Source organism: Salmo salar, chromosome 01 (genome assembly GCF_965601325.2).
Source record: "Salmo salar chromosome 01, fSalSal1, whole genome shotgun sequence".
Lineage (NCBI taxonomy): Eukaryota > Metazoa > Chordata > Actinopteri > Salmoniformes > Salmonidae > Salmo > Salmo salar.
In genome coordinates, this window is record NC_138291.1 from 383,138 (window position 1) to 400,000 (window position 16,863).

Here is a 16,863-nt window from a genome sequence, read left to right on the forward strand (position 1 = left end):
AGATGAGCTATAGGTGTACCTACCATAGGAGTACCTTCGAAGCCTACCATTGACTATGTACAGACCCAGTGTGTGACAAAGCTGCAGGAGTTGTGACATGTTTTTGTTGGTTATGTTGTCATAGTTGTGTCCAGGGGGGCGTATGGTGGAGAGAATGCTGTCACCTCCAGGTAGGTGTTTGTCCCCCTGTGTGCTGAGTTTGTCAGGTTCTTGTCCAGGTCTGGCATTTAGGTCGCCACGGACTATTACTTGTCCCTGGGCCTGGAAATGATTGATTTCGCCCTCTAAGATGGAGAAGATGTCTTCATTAAATTATGGGGATTCTAGTGGGGGGATATAGATAGCACACAGGAGGACATTTTTCTCTGTTGAGACAAATTTGAATTTCTGTTAAGATCATTTCCTTTTTAATTTCTAGCCAAATGTAAAATGTTCCTGTTTTGATTGTGGTTTAGGTCTGCTCTATATCAAATGAGCATACCCCCTGAGTCTCTTTCCTGTTTCACACCTGGTAGTTTGGTGGATGGGACTACCAGCTCCCTGTAACCTACAAGGGAAACCAGTGGGTCCATCTCCTCTATACCACCCACCTGGTAGTGTGGTGGATGGGACTACCAGCTCTCTGTAACCTAGAGGGCAACCAGTGGGTCCATCTCCTCTATACCACCCACCTGGTAGTGTGGTGGATGGGACTACCAGCTCTCTGTAACCTAGAGGGAAACCAGTGGGTCCATCTCCTCTATACCAGGTTTCTTGTAGGATGACATTGTCTGTATTCCTGATTTCTTTGGTGAAGTCCAGGTTCCTGCTCTTTAGGCCAAAGGCAGATGACCTCAGTCCTTATATATTCCAGGATGAGATAGTGAAGGTTTTGTGTTTCATAAAGTGTCCAATGTTGTTGGTCGTGTGGTTTGGACTCAGGCCAGTAAGTGTGAGCAGAGCCTGCTGAGCATCTGGTACATGCCATTGGCTTGGGCTAGTGTCAGAGTGGGGGTTGGGCCTGTTTGGGCTGCTCACGGCCTGGGCGTATGTGTGTCTTCCATGTTGAGGCCCTTTTTTTCGGGGGTGCATGGGGTGGGAAGGAGGGGCATAGGTCTGATCTGAAGGGGCCTAAATTGTGTGTGGGCATGGTTGACTTGGGGGGGTGTTAATTGGTTGGGGTGGGGGTGTGTATGTGGCTGGTGGTGTTGTGCTCTGTGTAGGTCCGGGGGGGGGGGGGGGGGTCCCAGAGGTCTGGGAGAGTGTCTCGCTGGTCTGGGAGAGTGTCTCACTGGTCTGGGAGAGTGTCTCGCTGGTCTGGGCAGGGGGTCCCGCTGGTCTGGGAGAGTGTCTCGCTGGTCTGGGAGAGTGTCTCGCTGGTCTGGGAGAGTGTCTCGCTGGTCTGGGCAGGGGGTCCCGCTGGTCTGGGAGAGTGTCCCGCTGGTCTGGGAGAGTGTCCCGCTGGTCTGGGAGAGTGTCCCGCTGGTCTGGGAGAGTGTCCCGCTGGTCTGGGAGAGTGTCCCGCTGGTCTGGGAGAGTGTCCCGCTGGTCTGAGAGAGTGTCTCGCTGGTCTGGGAGAGTGTCTCGCTGGTCTGGGAGAGTGTCTCGCAGGTCTGGGAGAGTGTCCCGCTGGTCTGGGAGAGTGTCCCGCTGGTCTGGGCAGGGTGTCTATTGGTCTGTTGCTCCTGTGTGAGGTGTTGGGGCTGCGGTTAAGAGCGATGTCCTTTAGAGTCCGGGCGAAGGTGGGCACTGCTGCCTTGTATAGGTGGACCTGGTCATAGAGGCTGTTCAAGTCCAGGGTTGGTTTTGAGGCACAGTCACAGGAAATACTAGCGTTTACCTGCTGTATGGTAGCAGGGTGGAAGTCTTTTCGTGGTAGCAGGGTGGATATAACCAATCCTGTATATGTCCTGGTGACATAGTGAAGGGGGGCTGGGGTGGAGGGGGGCTGGGGGGCTGGGGTGGAGGGGGGCTGGGGTGGAGAGGGGGCTGGGGGGCTGGGGTAGAGGGGGGCTGGGGTGGAGGGGGAAGGGGGTGGGGAATGGGGTAGAGGGGGGCTGGGGTGGAGGGGGGCTGGGGTAGAGGGGGGCTGGGGTGGAGGGTAGGGGGTGGGGAAGGGTACAAAAACCATTTGCCAGCCTGTGCTATTCCTGCCCTCTGTTACCATGCAACTTAACAAACAAATACAGTCATAATATTTACACTGGTTCATTATTTTCCACATTGGCCTCCAAGAGTGAGAGAAGAGAGAAACAGAGTAAGACAGAAGGGGTGGAAAGAGAGGGAGAGGAGAGATGAAGAGAGAGGAGAGATAGTTCTCCACAATGACAGCACCGTATGAGTAACTGACTGACCTGTGAGGTGACCTCCCCCAGCTTTACCCAGGGTTCTACCCAGGGTCGGGGGAAACGGTTCTACCCAGGGTAGGGAGAAACGGTTCTACCCAGGGTAGGGGGAAACGGTTCTACCCAGGGTAGGGGGAAACGGTTCTACCCAGGGTAGGGGGAAACGGTTCTACCCAGGGTAGGGGGAAACGGTTCTACCCAGGGTAGGGAGTAAATGGTTCTACCCAGGGTAGGGAGTAAATGGTTCTACCCAGGGTAGGGGGAAACGGTTCTACCCAGGGTCGGGGTTAAATGGTTCTACCCAGGGTAGGGGGAAACGGTTCTACCCAGGGTAGGGGGGAAACGGTTCTACCCAGGGTCGGGGTTAAATGGTTCTACCCAGGGTAGGGAGTAAATGGTTCTACCCAGGGTAGGGGGAAACGGTTCTACCCAGGGTAGGGGTAAATGGTTCTACCCAGGGTAGGGGGAAACGGTTCTACCCAGGGTAGGGGGAAACGGTTCTACCCAGGGTAGGGCGTAAATGGTTCTACCCAGGGTAGGGGGAAACGGTTCTACCCAGGGTAGGGAGTAAATGGTTCTACCCAGGGTAGGGGGAAACGGTTATACCCAGGGTAGGGAGAAACGGTTCTACCCAGGGTAGGGGGAAACGGTTATACCCAGGGTAGGGGGAAAATGGTTCTACCCAGTGTAGGGAGTAAATGGTTCTACCCAGGGTAGGGTAGAAATAGTGTTAAATAGATTCCCCTCTCTCTGTTCTCTATTCCTCTCTCTGTTCTCTATTCCTCTCTCTGTTCTCTATTCCTCTCCCTGTTCTCTAATCCTCTCTCTGTTCTCTATTCCTCTCTCTGTTCTCTATTCCTCTCCCTGTTCTCTATTCCTCTCTCTGTTCTCTATTCCTCTCTCTGTTCTCTTTTCCTCTCTGTTCTCTATTCCTCTCTCTGTTCTCTATTCCTCTCTCTGTTCTCTATTCCTCTCCCTGTTCTCTATTCCTCTCTCTGTTCTCTATTCCTCTCTCTGTTCTCTATTCCTCTCTGTTCTCTATTCCTCTCTCTGTTCTCTATTCCTCTCTCTGTTCTCTATTCCTCTCTCTGTTCTCTATTCCTCTCTCTGTTCTCTATTCCTCTCTCTGTTCTCTATTCCTCTCTGTTCTCTATTCCTCTCTCTGTTCTCTATTCCTCTCTCTGTTCTCTATTCCTCTCCCTGTTCTCTATTCCTCTCTGTTCTCTATTCCTCTCCCTGTTCTCTATTCCTCTCTGTTCTCTATTCCTCTCTCTGTTCTCTATGCCTCTCTCTATGCTTCTAGCGAGGGCAATTTTGGGGCTTCACCATGTTTCATTGAAATGTACAGCTGTGTGTCGTCCGCATAGCAGTGAAATTTAACATTATGTTTTCGAATGACATCCCCAAGAGGTAAAATATATACACTGCTCAAAAAAATAAAGGGAAAACTTAAACAACACAATGTAACTCCAAGTCAATCACACTTCTGTGAAATCAAACTGTTTTGATGTTTTGGTCACTTTTGAATGCTGGCGGTGCTTTCACTCTAGTGGTAGCATGAGACGGAGTCTACAACCCACACAAGTGGCTCAGGTAGTGCAGCTCATCCAGGATGGCACATCAATACGAGCTGTGGCAAGAAGGTTTGCTGTGTCTGTCAGCGTAGTGTCCAGAGCATGGAGGCGCTACCAGGAGACAGGCCAGTACATCAGGAGATGTGGAGGAGGCCGTAGGAGGGCAACAACCCAGCAGCAGGACCGCTACCTCCGCCTTTGTGCAAGGAGGAGCAGGAGAAGCACTGCCAGAGCCCTGCATAATGACCTCCAGCAGGCCACAAATGTGCATGTGTCTGCTCAAACGGTCAGAAACAGACTCCATGAGGGTGGTATGAGGGCCCGACGTCCACAGGTGGGGGTTGTGCTTACAACCCAACACCGTGCAGGACGTTTGGCATTTGCCAGAGAACACCAAGATTGGCAAATTCGCCACTGGCCCCCTGTGCTCTTCACAGATGAAAGCAGGTTCACACTGAGCACGTGACAGAGTCTGGAGATACCGTGGAGAACGTTCTGCTGCCTGCAACATCCTCCAGCATGACCGGTTTGGCGGTGGGACAGTCATGGTGTGGGGTGGCATTTCTTTGGGGGGCCGCACAGCCCTCCATGTGCTCACCAGAGGTAGCCTGACTGCCATTAGGTACCGAGATGAGATCCTCAGACCCCTTGTGAGACCATATGCTGGTGCGGTTGGCCCTGGGTTCCTCCTAATGCAAGACAATGCTAAACCTCATGTCGCTGGAGTGTGTCAGCAGTTCCTGCAAGAGGAAGGCATTGATGCTATGGACTGGCCCGCCCGTTCCCCAGACCTGAATCCAATTGAGCACATCTGGGACATCATGTCTCGCTCCATCCACCAAAGCCACGTTGCACCACAGACTGTCCAGGAGTTGGCAGATGCTTTAGTCCAGGTCTGGGAGGAGATCCCTCAGGAGACCATCCGCCACCTCATCAGGAGCATGCCCAGGCGTTGTAGGGAGGTCATACAGGCACGTGGAGGCCACACACACTACTGAGCCTCATTTTGACTTGTTTTAAGGACATTACATCAAAGTTGGATCAGCCTGTAGTGTGGTTTTCCACTTTAATTTTGAGTGTGACTCCAAATCCAGACCTCCATGGGTTGATAAATTGGATTTCCATTGATTCTTTTTGTGTGATTTTGTTGTCAGCACATTCAACTATGTAATGAAAAAAGTATTTAATAAGATTATTTCTTTCATTCAGATCTAGGATGTGTTGTTTAAGTGTTCCCTTTATTTTTTTGAGCAGTATATATATATATATATTCCTCTCTCTGATCTCTATTCCTCTCTGTTCTCTATTCCTCTCTGTTCTCTCATCCTCTCTCTCTGTTCTCTATTCCTCTCTCTGTTCTCTATTCCTCTCTCTGTTCTCTATTCCTCTCTCTGTTCTCTATTCCTCTCTCTGTTCTCTATTCCTCTCTCTGTTCTCTATTCCTCTCTCTGTTCTCTATTCCTTTCTCTCTGTTCTCTATTCCTCTCTCTGTTCTCTATTCCCCTCTCTGTTCTCTATTCCTCTCTCTGTTCTCTATTCCTCTCCCTGTTCTCTATTCCTCTCTCTCTGTTCTCTATTCCTCTCTCTCTGTTCTCTATTCCTCTCTCTGTTCTCTAATCCTCTCTCTGTTCTCTATTCCTCTCTCTGTTCTCTATTCCTCTCCCTGTTCTCTATTCCTCTCTCTGTTCTCTATTCCTCTCCCTGTTCTCTATTCCTCTCTCTGTTCTCTATTCCTCTCTGTTCTCTTTTCCTCTCTCTCTCTGTTCTCTATTCCTCTCTCTGTTCTCTATTCCTCTCTCCCTCTCTGTTCTCTATTCCTCTCTGTTCTCTATTCCTCTCTGTTCTCTATTCCTCTCTCTGTTCTTTATATTCTGTAAAATGTTGGTGTAACTGTCTGGTTCTGTATAGTTATAACAGCCATCTCCTCTCTCTTTTCTCCTTGCCATGTTTGCCAACCCTCTGTCTCTCCTCTTTGTCACTCGGCCCCAGTCTTATGTTGAACTCTCATGCTAAACCTGTCTCTACCCCTCCCTACTTCTCTCCTTGTCTCTCCCTGCCCATCTAACCCTCCTGCTTCCCCCTCTCTCCATCCATGTCTTACCCCCTCCCTGCTTCTCTCCTTGTCTCTATCTGCCCATCTCCCTCTCCTGCTTCCCCCTCTCTCCTCCCTCCCTGCCTTACCCCCTCTATGCTTCTCCCTCTATCCCCCTCAGCTAAGGCAGCAGCAGTGGAGTCTGGTAATGGAGAGTGCTGTCCCCTCAGACCGTGGGAACTACACCTGTGTTGTACAGAACAAGTACGGCACCATCAACCACACCTACCAGCTAGACGTGCTGGGTAAGACACCACAAACCTACCAGCTAGACGAGCCAGTTTAGACACCACTAACCTACCAGCTAGACGAGCCAGTTTAGACACCACCACCAACCTACCAGCTAGACGAGCCAGTTTAGACACCACCACCAACCTACCAGCTAGACGAGCCAGTTTAGACACCACCAACCTACCAGCTAGACGAGCCAGTTTAGACACCACCAACCTACCAGCTAGACGAGCCAGTTTAGACACCACTAACCTACCAGCTAGACGAGCCAGTTTAGACACCACCACCAACCTACCAGCTAGACGAGCCAGTTTAGACACCACTAACCTACCAGCAAGACGAGCTGGGTAAGACACCACCAACCTACCAGCTAGACGAGCCAGTTTAGACACCACCAACCTACCAGCTAGACGAGCCAGTTTAGACACCACCAACCTACCAGCTAGACGAGCCAGTTTAGACACCACTAACCTACCAGCTAGACGAGCCAGTTTAGACACCACCAACAACCTACCAGCTAGACGAGACAGTTTAGACACCACTACCCTACCAGCTAGACGAGCCAGTTTAGACACCACCAACCTACCAGCAAGACGAGCTGGGTAAGACACCACCAACCTACCAGCTAGACGAGCCAGTTTAGACACCACTAACCTACCAGCTAGACGAGCCAGTTTAGACACCACCACCAACCTACCAGCTTGACGAGCCAGTTTAGACACCACTAACCTACCAGCTAGACGAGCCAGTTTAGACACCACTAACCTACCAGCTAGACGAGCCAGTTTAGACACCACCACTAACCTACCAGCTAGACGAGCCAGTTTAGACACCACCACCAACCTACCAGCTTGACGAGCCAGTTTAGACACCACTAACCTACCAGCTAGACGAGCCAGTTTAGACACCACTAACCTACCAGCTAGACGAGCCAGTTTAGACACCACCAACCTACCAGCTAGACGAGCCAGTATAGACACCACCAACCTACCAGCTAGACGAGCCAGTTTAGACACCACTAACCTACCAGCTAGACGAGCCAGTTTAGACACCACCAACCTACCAGCTAGACGAGCCAGTTTAGACACCACTAACCTACCAGCTAGACGAGCCAGTTTAGACACCACCACCAACCTACCAGCTTGACGAGCCAGTTTAGACACCACTAACCTACCAGCTAGACGAGCCAGTTTAGACACCACTAACCTACCAGCTAGACGAGCCAGTTTAGACACCACTAACCTACCAGCTAGACGAGCCAGTTTAGACACCACTAATCTACCAGCTAGACGAGCCAGTTTAGACACAACTAACCTACCAGCTAGACGAGCCAGTTTAGACACCACCACCAACCTACCAGCTAGACGAGCCAGTTTAGACACCACTAACCTACAAGCTAGACGAGCCAGTTTAGACACCACTAACCTACCAGCTAGACGAGCCAGTTTAGACACCACCACCAACCTACCAGCTAGACGAGCCAGTTTAGACACCACCACCAACCTACCAGCTAGACGAGCCAGTTTAGACACCACCAACAACCTACCAGCTTGACGAGCCAGTTTAGACACCACCAACCTCCCAGCTAGACGAGCCAGTTTAGACACCACTAACCTACCAGCTAGATGTGCCAGTTTAGACACCACCACCAACCTACCAGCTAGACGAGCCAGTTTAGACACCACTAACCTACCAGCTAGACGAGCCAGTTTAGACACCACCAACCTCCCAGCTAGACGAGCCAGTTTAGACACCACCAACCTACCAGCTAGACGAGCCAGTTTAGACACCACCACCAACCTACCAGCTAGACGAGCCAGTTTAGACACCACTAACCTACCAGCAAGACGAGCTGGGTAAGACACCACCAACCTACCAGCTAGACGAGCCAGTTTAGACACCACCAACCTACCAGCTAGACGAGCCAGTTTAGACACCACCAACCTACCAGCTAGACGAGCCAGTTTAGACACCACTAACCTACCAGCTAGACGAGCCAGTTTAGACACCACCACTAACCTACCAGCTAGACGAGCCAGTTTAGACACCACCACCAACCTACCAGCTTGACGAGCCAGTTTAGACACCACTAACCTACCAGCTAGACGAGCCAGTTTAGACACCACTAACCTACCAGCTAGACGAGCCAGTTTAGACACCACCAACCTACCAGCTAGACGAGCCAGTATAGACACCACCAACCTACCAGCTAGACGAGCCAGTTTAGACACCACTAACCTACCAGCTAGACGAGCCAGTTTAGACACCACCAACCTACCAGCTAGACGAGCCAGTTTAGACACCACTAACCTACCAGCTAGACGAGCCAGTTTAGACACCACCACCAACCTACCAGCTTGACGAGCCAGTTTAGACACCACTAACCTACCAGCTAGACGAGCCAGTTTAGACACCACTAACCTACCAGCTAGACGAGCCAGTTTAGACACCACTAACCTACCAGCTAGACGAGCCAGTTTAGACACCACTAATCTACCAGCTAGACGAGCCAGTTTAGACACAACTAACCTACCAGCTAGACGAGCCAGTTTAGACACCACCACCAACCTACCAGCTAGACGAGCCAGTTTAGACACCACTAACCTACAAGCTAGACGAGCCAGTTTAGACACCACTAACCTACCAGCTAGATGAGCCAGTTTAGACACCACCACCAACCTACCAGCTAGACGAGCCAGTTTAGACACCACCACCAACCTACCAGCTAGACGAGCCAGTTTAGACACCACCAACAACCTACCAGCTTGACGAGCCAGTTTAGACACCACCAACCTCCCAGCTAGACGAGCCAGTTTAGACACCACTAACCTACCAGCTAGATGTGCCAGTTTAGACACCACCACCAACCTACCAGCTAGACGAGCCAGTTTAGACACCACTAACCTACCAGCTAGACGAGCCAGTTTAGACACCACCAACCTCCCAGCTAGACGAGCCAGTTTAGACACCACCAACCTACCAGCTAGACGAGCCAGTTTAGACACCACCACCAACCTACCAGCTAGACGAGCCAGTTTAGACACCACTAACCTACCAGCAAGACGAGCTGGGTAAGACACCACCAACCTACCAGCTAGACGAGCCAGTTTAGACACCACCAACCTACCAGCTAGACGAGCCAGTTTAGACACCACCAACCTACCAGCTAGACGAGCCAGTTTAGACACCACTAACCTACCAGCTAGACGAGCCAGTTTAGACACCACCAACAACCTACCAGCTAGACGAGACAGTTTAGACACCACTACCCTACCAGCTAGACGAGCCAGTTTAGACACCACCAACCTACCAGCAAGACGAGCTGGGTAAGACACCACCAACCTACCAGCTAGACGAGCCAGTTTAGACACCACCACCAACCTACCAGCTTGACGAGCCAGTTTAGACACCACTAACCTACCAGCTAGACGAGCCAGTTTAGACACCACTAACCTACCAGCTAGACGAGCCAGTTTAGACACCACCACTAACCTACCAGCTAGACGAGCCAGTTTAGACACCACCACCAACCTACCAGCTTGACGAGCCAGTTTAGACACCACTAACCTACCAGCTAGACGAGCCAGTTTAGACACCACTAACCTACCAGCTAGACGAGCCAGTTTAGACACCACCAACCTACCAGCTAGACGAGCTGGGTAAGACACCACCAACCTACCAGCTAGACGAGCCAGTTTAGACACCACCACCAACCTACCAGCTTGACGAGCCAGTTTAGACACCACTAACCTACCAGCTAGACGAGCCAGTTTAGACACCACTAACCTACCAGCTAGACGAGCCAGTTTAGACACCACCACTAACCTACCAGCTAGACGAGCCAGTTTAGACACCACCACCAACCTACCAGCTTGACGAGCCAGTTTAGACACCACTAACCTACCAGCTAGACGAGCCAGTTTAGACACCACTAACCTACCAGCTAGACGAGCCAGTTTAGACACCACCAACCTACCAGCTAGACGAGCCAGTATAGACACCACCAACCTACCAGCTAGACGAGCCAGTTTAGACACCACTAACCTACCAGCTAGACGAGCCAGTTTAGACACCACCAACCTACCAGCTAGACGAGCCAGTTTAGACACCACTAACCTACCAGCTAGACGAGCCAGTTTAGACACCACCACCAACCTACCAGCTTGACGAGCCAGTTTAGACACCACTAACCTACCAGCTAGACGAGCCAGTTTAGACACCACTAACCTACCAGCTAGACGAGCCAGTTTAGACACCACTAACCTACCAGCTAGACGAGCCAGTTTAGACACCACTAATCTACCAGCTAGACGAGCCAGTTTAGACACAACTAACCTACCAGCTAGACGAGACAGTTTAGACACCACCACCAACCTACCAGCTAGACGAGCCAGTTTAGACACCACTAACCTACAAGCTAGACGAGCCAGTTTAGACACCACTAACCTACCAGCTAGACGAGCCAGTTTAGACACCACCACCAACCTACCAGCTAGACGAGCCAGTTTAGACACCACCACCAACCTACCAGCTAGACGAGCCAGTTTAGACACCACCAACAACCTACCAGCTTGACGAGCCAGTTTAGACACCACCAACCTCCCAGCTAGACGAGCCAGTTTAGACACCACTAACCTACCAGCTAGATGTGCCAGTTTAGACACCACCACCAACCTACCAGCTAGACGAGCCAGTTTAGACACCACTAACCTACCAGCTAGACGAGCCAGTTTAGACACCACCAACCTCCCAGCTAGACGAGCCAGTTTAGACACCACCAACCTACCAGCTAGACGAGCCAGTTTAGACACCACCACCAACCTACCAGCTAGACGAGCCAGTTTAGACACCACTAACCTACCAGCAAGACGAGCTGGGTAAGACACCACCAACCTACCAGCTAGACGAGCCAGTTTAGACACCACCAACCTACCAGCTAGACGAGCCAGTTTAGACACCACCAACCTACCAGCTAGACGAGCCAGTTTAGACACCACTAACCTACCAGCTAGACGAGCCAGTTTAGACACCACCAACAACCTACCAGCTAGACGAGACAGTTTAGACACCACTACCCTACCAGCTAGACGAGCCAGTTTAGACACCACCAACCTACCAGCAAGACGAGCTGGGTAAGACACCACCAACCTACCAGCTAGACGAGCCAGTTTAGACACCACTAACCTACCAGCTAGACGAGCCAGTTTAGACACCACCACCCCCGCGACGAGCCGTGCCCACCAGCCTCCGCTGACGAGCCAGTTTAGACACCCACTAACCTACCAGCTAGACGAGCCAGTTTAGACACCACTAACCTACCAGCTAGACGAGCCAGTTTAGACACCACTAACCTACCAGCTAGACGAGCCAGTTTAGACACCACTAACCTACCAGCTAGACGAGCCAGTTTAGACACAACTAACCTACCAGCTAGACGAGCCAGTTTAGACACCACCACCAACCTACCAGCTAGACGAGCCAGTTTAGACACCACTAACCTACCAGCTAGACGAGCCAGTTTAGACACCACTAACCTACCAGCTAGACGAGCCAGTTTAGACACCACCACCAACCTACCAGCTAGACGAGCCAGTTTAGACACCACCACCAACCTACCAGCTAGACGAGCCAGTTTAGACACCACCAACAACCTACCAGCTTGACGAGCCAGTTTAGACACCACCAACCTCCCAGCTAGACGAGCCAGTTTAGACACCACTAACCTACCAGCTAGATGTGCCAGTTTAGACACCACCACCAACCTACCAGCTAGACGAGCCAGTTTAGACACCACTAACCTACCAGCTAGACGAGCCAGTTTAGACACCACCAACCTCCCAGCTAGACGAGCCAGTTTAGACACCACCAACCTACCAGCTAGACGAGCCAGTTTAGACACCACCACCAACCTACCAGCTAGACGAGCCAGTTTAGACACCACTAACCTACCAGCAAGACGAGCTGGGTAAGACACCACCAACCTACCAGCTAGACGAGCCAGTTTAGACACCACCAACCTACCAGCTAGACGAGCCAGTTTAGACACCACCAACCTACCAGCTAGACGAGCCAGTTTAGACACCACTAACCTACCAGCTAGACGAGCCAGTTTAGACACCACCAACAACCTACCAGCTAGACGAGACAGTTTAGACACCACTACCCTACCAGCTAGACGAGCCAGTTTAGACACCACCAACCTACCAGCAAGACGAGCTGGGTAAGACACCACCAACCTACCAGCTAGATGAGCCAGTTTAGACACCACCAACCTACCAGCTAGATGAGCCAGTTTAGACACCACCAACCTACCAGCTAGACGAGCCAGTTTAGACACCACCAACCTACCAGCTAGACGAGCCAGATTAGACACCACCAACCTACCAGCTAGACGAGCCAGTTTAGACACCACCACTAACCTACCAGCTAGACGAGCCAGTTTAGACACCACTAACCTACCAGCTAGACGAGCCAGTTTAGACACCACCCATACCTACCAGCTAGACGAGCCAGTTTAGACACCACTAACCTACCAGCTAGACAAGCCAGTTTAGACACCACCACCAACCTACCAGCTAGACGAGCCAGTCTAGACACCACTAACCTACCAGCTAGACGAGCAAGTTTAGACACCACCACTAACCTACCAGCTAGACGAGCTGGGTAAGACACCACCATACCTACCATCTAGACGAGCCAGTTTAGACACCACTAACCTACCAGCTAGACGAGCCAGTTTAGACACCACCACCAACCTACCAGCTAGACGAGCCAGTTTAGACACCACCAACCTACCAGCTAGACGAGCCAGTTTAGACACCACCACCAACCTACCAGCTAGACGAGCCAGTTTAGACACCACCAACCTACCAGCTAGACGAGCCAGTTTAGACACCACCACCAACCTACCAGCTAGACGAGCCAGTTTAGACACCACCAACCTACCAGCTAGACGAGCCAGTTTAGACACCACCAACCTACCAGCTAGACGAGCCAGTTTAGACACCACCAACCTACCAGCTAGACGAGCCAGTTTAGACACCACTATCCTACCAGCTAGATGAGCCAGTTTAGACACCACTATCCTACCAGCTAGATGAGCCAGTTTAGACACCACCAACCTACCAGCAAGACGAGCTGGGTAAGACACCACCAACCTACCAGCTAGATGAGCCAGTTTAGACACCACCAACCTACCAGCTAGATGAGCCAGTTTAGACACCACCAACCTACCAGCTAGATGAGCCAGTTTAGACACCACCAACCTACCAGCTAGACGAGCCAGTTTAGACACCACTAACCTACCAGCTAGACGAGCCAGTTTAGACACCACTAACCTACCAGCTAGACGAGCCAGTTTAGACACCACTAATCTACCAGCTAGACGAGCCAGTTTAGACACAACTAACCTACCAGCTAGACGAGCCAGTTTAGACACCACCACCAACCTACCAGCTAGACGAGCCAGTTTAGACACCACTAACCTACAAGCTAGACGAGCCAGTTTAGACACCACTAACCTACCAGCTAGACGAGCCAGTTTAGACACCACCACCAACCTACCAGCTAGACGAGCCAGTTTAGACACCACCACCAACCTACCAGCTAGACGAGCCAGTTTAGACACCACTAACCTACCAGCTAGATGTGCCAGTTTAGACACCACCACCAACCTACCAGCTAGACGAGCCAGTTTAGACACCACTAACCTACCAGCTAGACGAGCCAGTTTAGACACCACCAACCTCCCAGCTAGACGAGCCAGTTTAGACACCACCAACCTACCAGCTAGACGAGCCAGTTTAGACACCACCACCAACCTACCAGCTAGACGAGCCAGTTTAGACACCACTAACCTACCAGCAAGACGAGCTGGGTAAGACACCACCAACCTACCAGCTAGACGAGCCAGTTTAGACACCACCAACCTACCAGCTAGACGAGCCAGTTTAGACACCACCAACCTACCAGCTAGACGAGCCAGTTTAGACACCACTAACCTACCAGCTAGACGAGCCAGTTTAGACACCACCAACAACCTACCAGCTAGACGAGACAGTTTAGACACCACTACCCTACCAGCTAGACGAGCCAGTTTAGACACCACCAACCTACCAGCAAGACGAGCTGGGTAAGACACCACCAACCTACCAGCTAGACGAGCCAGTTTAGACACCACTAACCTACCAGCTAGACGAGCCAGTTTAGACACCACCACCAACCTACCAGCTTGACGAGCCAGTTTAGACACCACTAACCTACCAGCTAGACGAGCCAGTTTAGACACCACTAACCTACCAGCTAGACGAGCCAGTTTAGACACCACTAACCTACCAGCTAGACGAGCCAGTTTAGACACCACTAACCTACCAGCTAGACGAGCCAGTTTAGACACAACTAACCTACCAGCTAGACGAGCCAGTTTAGACACCACCACCAACCTACCAGCTAGACGAGCCAGTTTAGACACCACTAACCTACCAGCTAGACGAGCCAGTTTAGACACCACTAACCTACCAGCTAGACGAGCCAGTTTAGACACCACCACCAACCTACCAGCTAGACGAGCCAGTTTAGACACCACCACCAACCTACCAGCTAGACGAGCCAGTTTAGACACCACCAACAACCTACCAGCTTGACGAGCCAGTTTAGACACCACCAACCTCCCAGCTAGACGAGCCAGTTTAGACACCACTAACCTACCAGCTAGATGTGCCAGTTTAGACACCACCACCAACCTACCAGCTAGACGAGCCAGTTTAGACACCACTAACCTACCAGCTAGACGAGCCAGTTTAGACACCACCAACCTCCCAGCTAGACGAGCCAGTTTAGACACCACCAACCTACCAGCTAGACGAGCCAGTTTAGACACCACCACCAACCTACCAGCTAGACGAGCCAGTTTAGACACCACTAACCTACCAGCAAGACGAGCTGGGTAAGACACCACCAACCTACCAGCTAGACGAGCCAGTTTAGACACCACCAACCTACCAGCTAGACGAGCCAGTTTAGACACCACCAACCTACCAGCTAGACGAGCCAGTTTAGACACCACTAACCTACCAGCTAGACGAGCCAGTTTAGACACCACCAACAACCTACCAGCTAGACGAGACAGTTTAGACACCACTACCCTACCAGCTAGACGAGCCAGTTTAGACACCACCAACCTACCAGCAAGACGAGCTGGGTAAGACACCACCAACCTACCAGCTAGATGAGCCAGTTTAGACACCACCAACCTACCAGCTAGATGAGCCAGTTTAGACACCACCAACCTACCAGCTAGACGAGCCAGTTTAGACACCACCAACCTACCAGCTAGACGAGCCAGATTAGACACCACCAACCTACCAGCTAGACGAGCCAGTTTAGACACCACCACTAACCTACCAGCTAGACGAGCCAGTTTAGACACCACTAACCTACCAGCTAGACGAGCCAGTTTAGACACCACCCATACCTACCAGCTAGACGAGCCAGTTTAGACACCACTAACCTACCAGCTAGACAAGCCAGTTTAGACACCACCACCAACCTACCAGCTAGACGAGCCAGTTTAGACACCACTAACCTACCAGCTAGACGAGCAAGTTTAGACACCACCACTAACCTACCAGCTAGACGAGCTGGGTAAGACACCACCATACCTACCATCTAGACGAGCCAGTTTAGACACCACTAACCTACCAGCTAGACGAGCCAGTTTAGACACCACCACCAACCTACCAGCTAGACGAGCCAGTTTAGACACCACCAACCTACCAGCTAGACGAGCCAGTTTAGACACCACCACCAACCTACCAGCTAGACGAGCCAGTTTAGACACCACCAACCTACCAGCTAGACGAGCCAGTTTAGACACCACCACCAACCTACCAGCTAGACGAGCCAGTTTAGACACCACCAACCTACCAGCTAGACGAGCCAGTTTAGACACCACCAACCTACCAGCTAGACGAGCCAGTTTAGACACCACCAACCTACCAGCTAGACGAGCCAGTTTAGACACCACTATCCTACCAGCTAGATGAGCCAGTTTAGACACCACTATCCTACCAGCTAGATGAGCCAGTTTAGACACCACCAACCTACCAGCAAGACGAGCTGGGTAAGACACCACCAACCTACCAGCTAGATGAGCCAGTTTAGACACCACTAACCTACCAGCTAGATGAGCCAGTTTAGACACCACCAACCTACCAGCTAGATGAGCCAGTTTAGACACCACCAACCTACCAGCTAGATGAGCCAGTTTAGACACCACCAACCTACCAGCTAGACGAGCCAGTTTAGACACCACTAACCTACCAGCTAGACGAGCCAGTTTAGACACCACCAACCTACCAGCTAGACGAGCCAGTATAGACACCACCAACCTACCAGCTAGACGAGCCAGTTTAGACACCACCACCAACCTACCAGCTAGACGAGCCAGTTTAGACACCACCACCAACCTACCAGCTAGACGAGCCAGTTTAGACACCACCACCAACCTACCAGCTAGACGAGCCAGTTTAGACACCACCACCAACCTATCAGCTAGACGAGCCAGTTTAGACACCACCAACCTACCAGCTAGACGAGCCAGTATAGACACCACCAACCTACCAGCTAGACGAGCCAGTTTAGA

At 51.4% G+C, this 16,863-nt stretch overlaps 1 protein-coding gene across 1 annotated transcript in view; it reads left to right on the forward strand.

The window, feature by feature from the left end:
• LOC106560212 (fibroblast growth factor receptor 3) overlaps nt 1-16,863 on the forward strand; it is a 172,173-nt gene that overhangs the window by 77,113 nt on the left and 78,197 nt on the right. Inside the window, exon 6 of the mRNA XM_082956570.1 lies at nt 6,112-6,235. Coding sequence (XP_082812696.1) covers nt 6,112-6,235 — 124 coding nt within the window. The remainder of the gene's footprint in view (nt 1-6,111; nt 6,236-16,863) is intronic.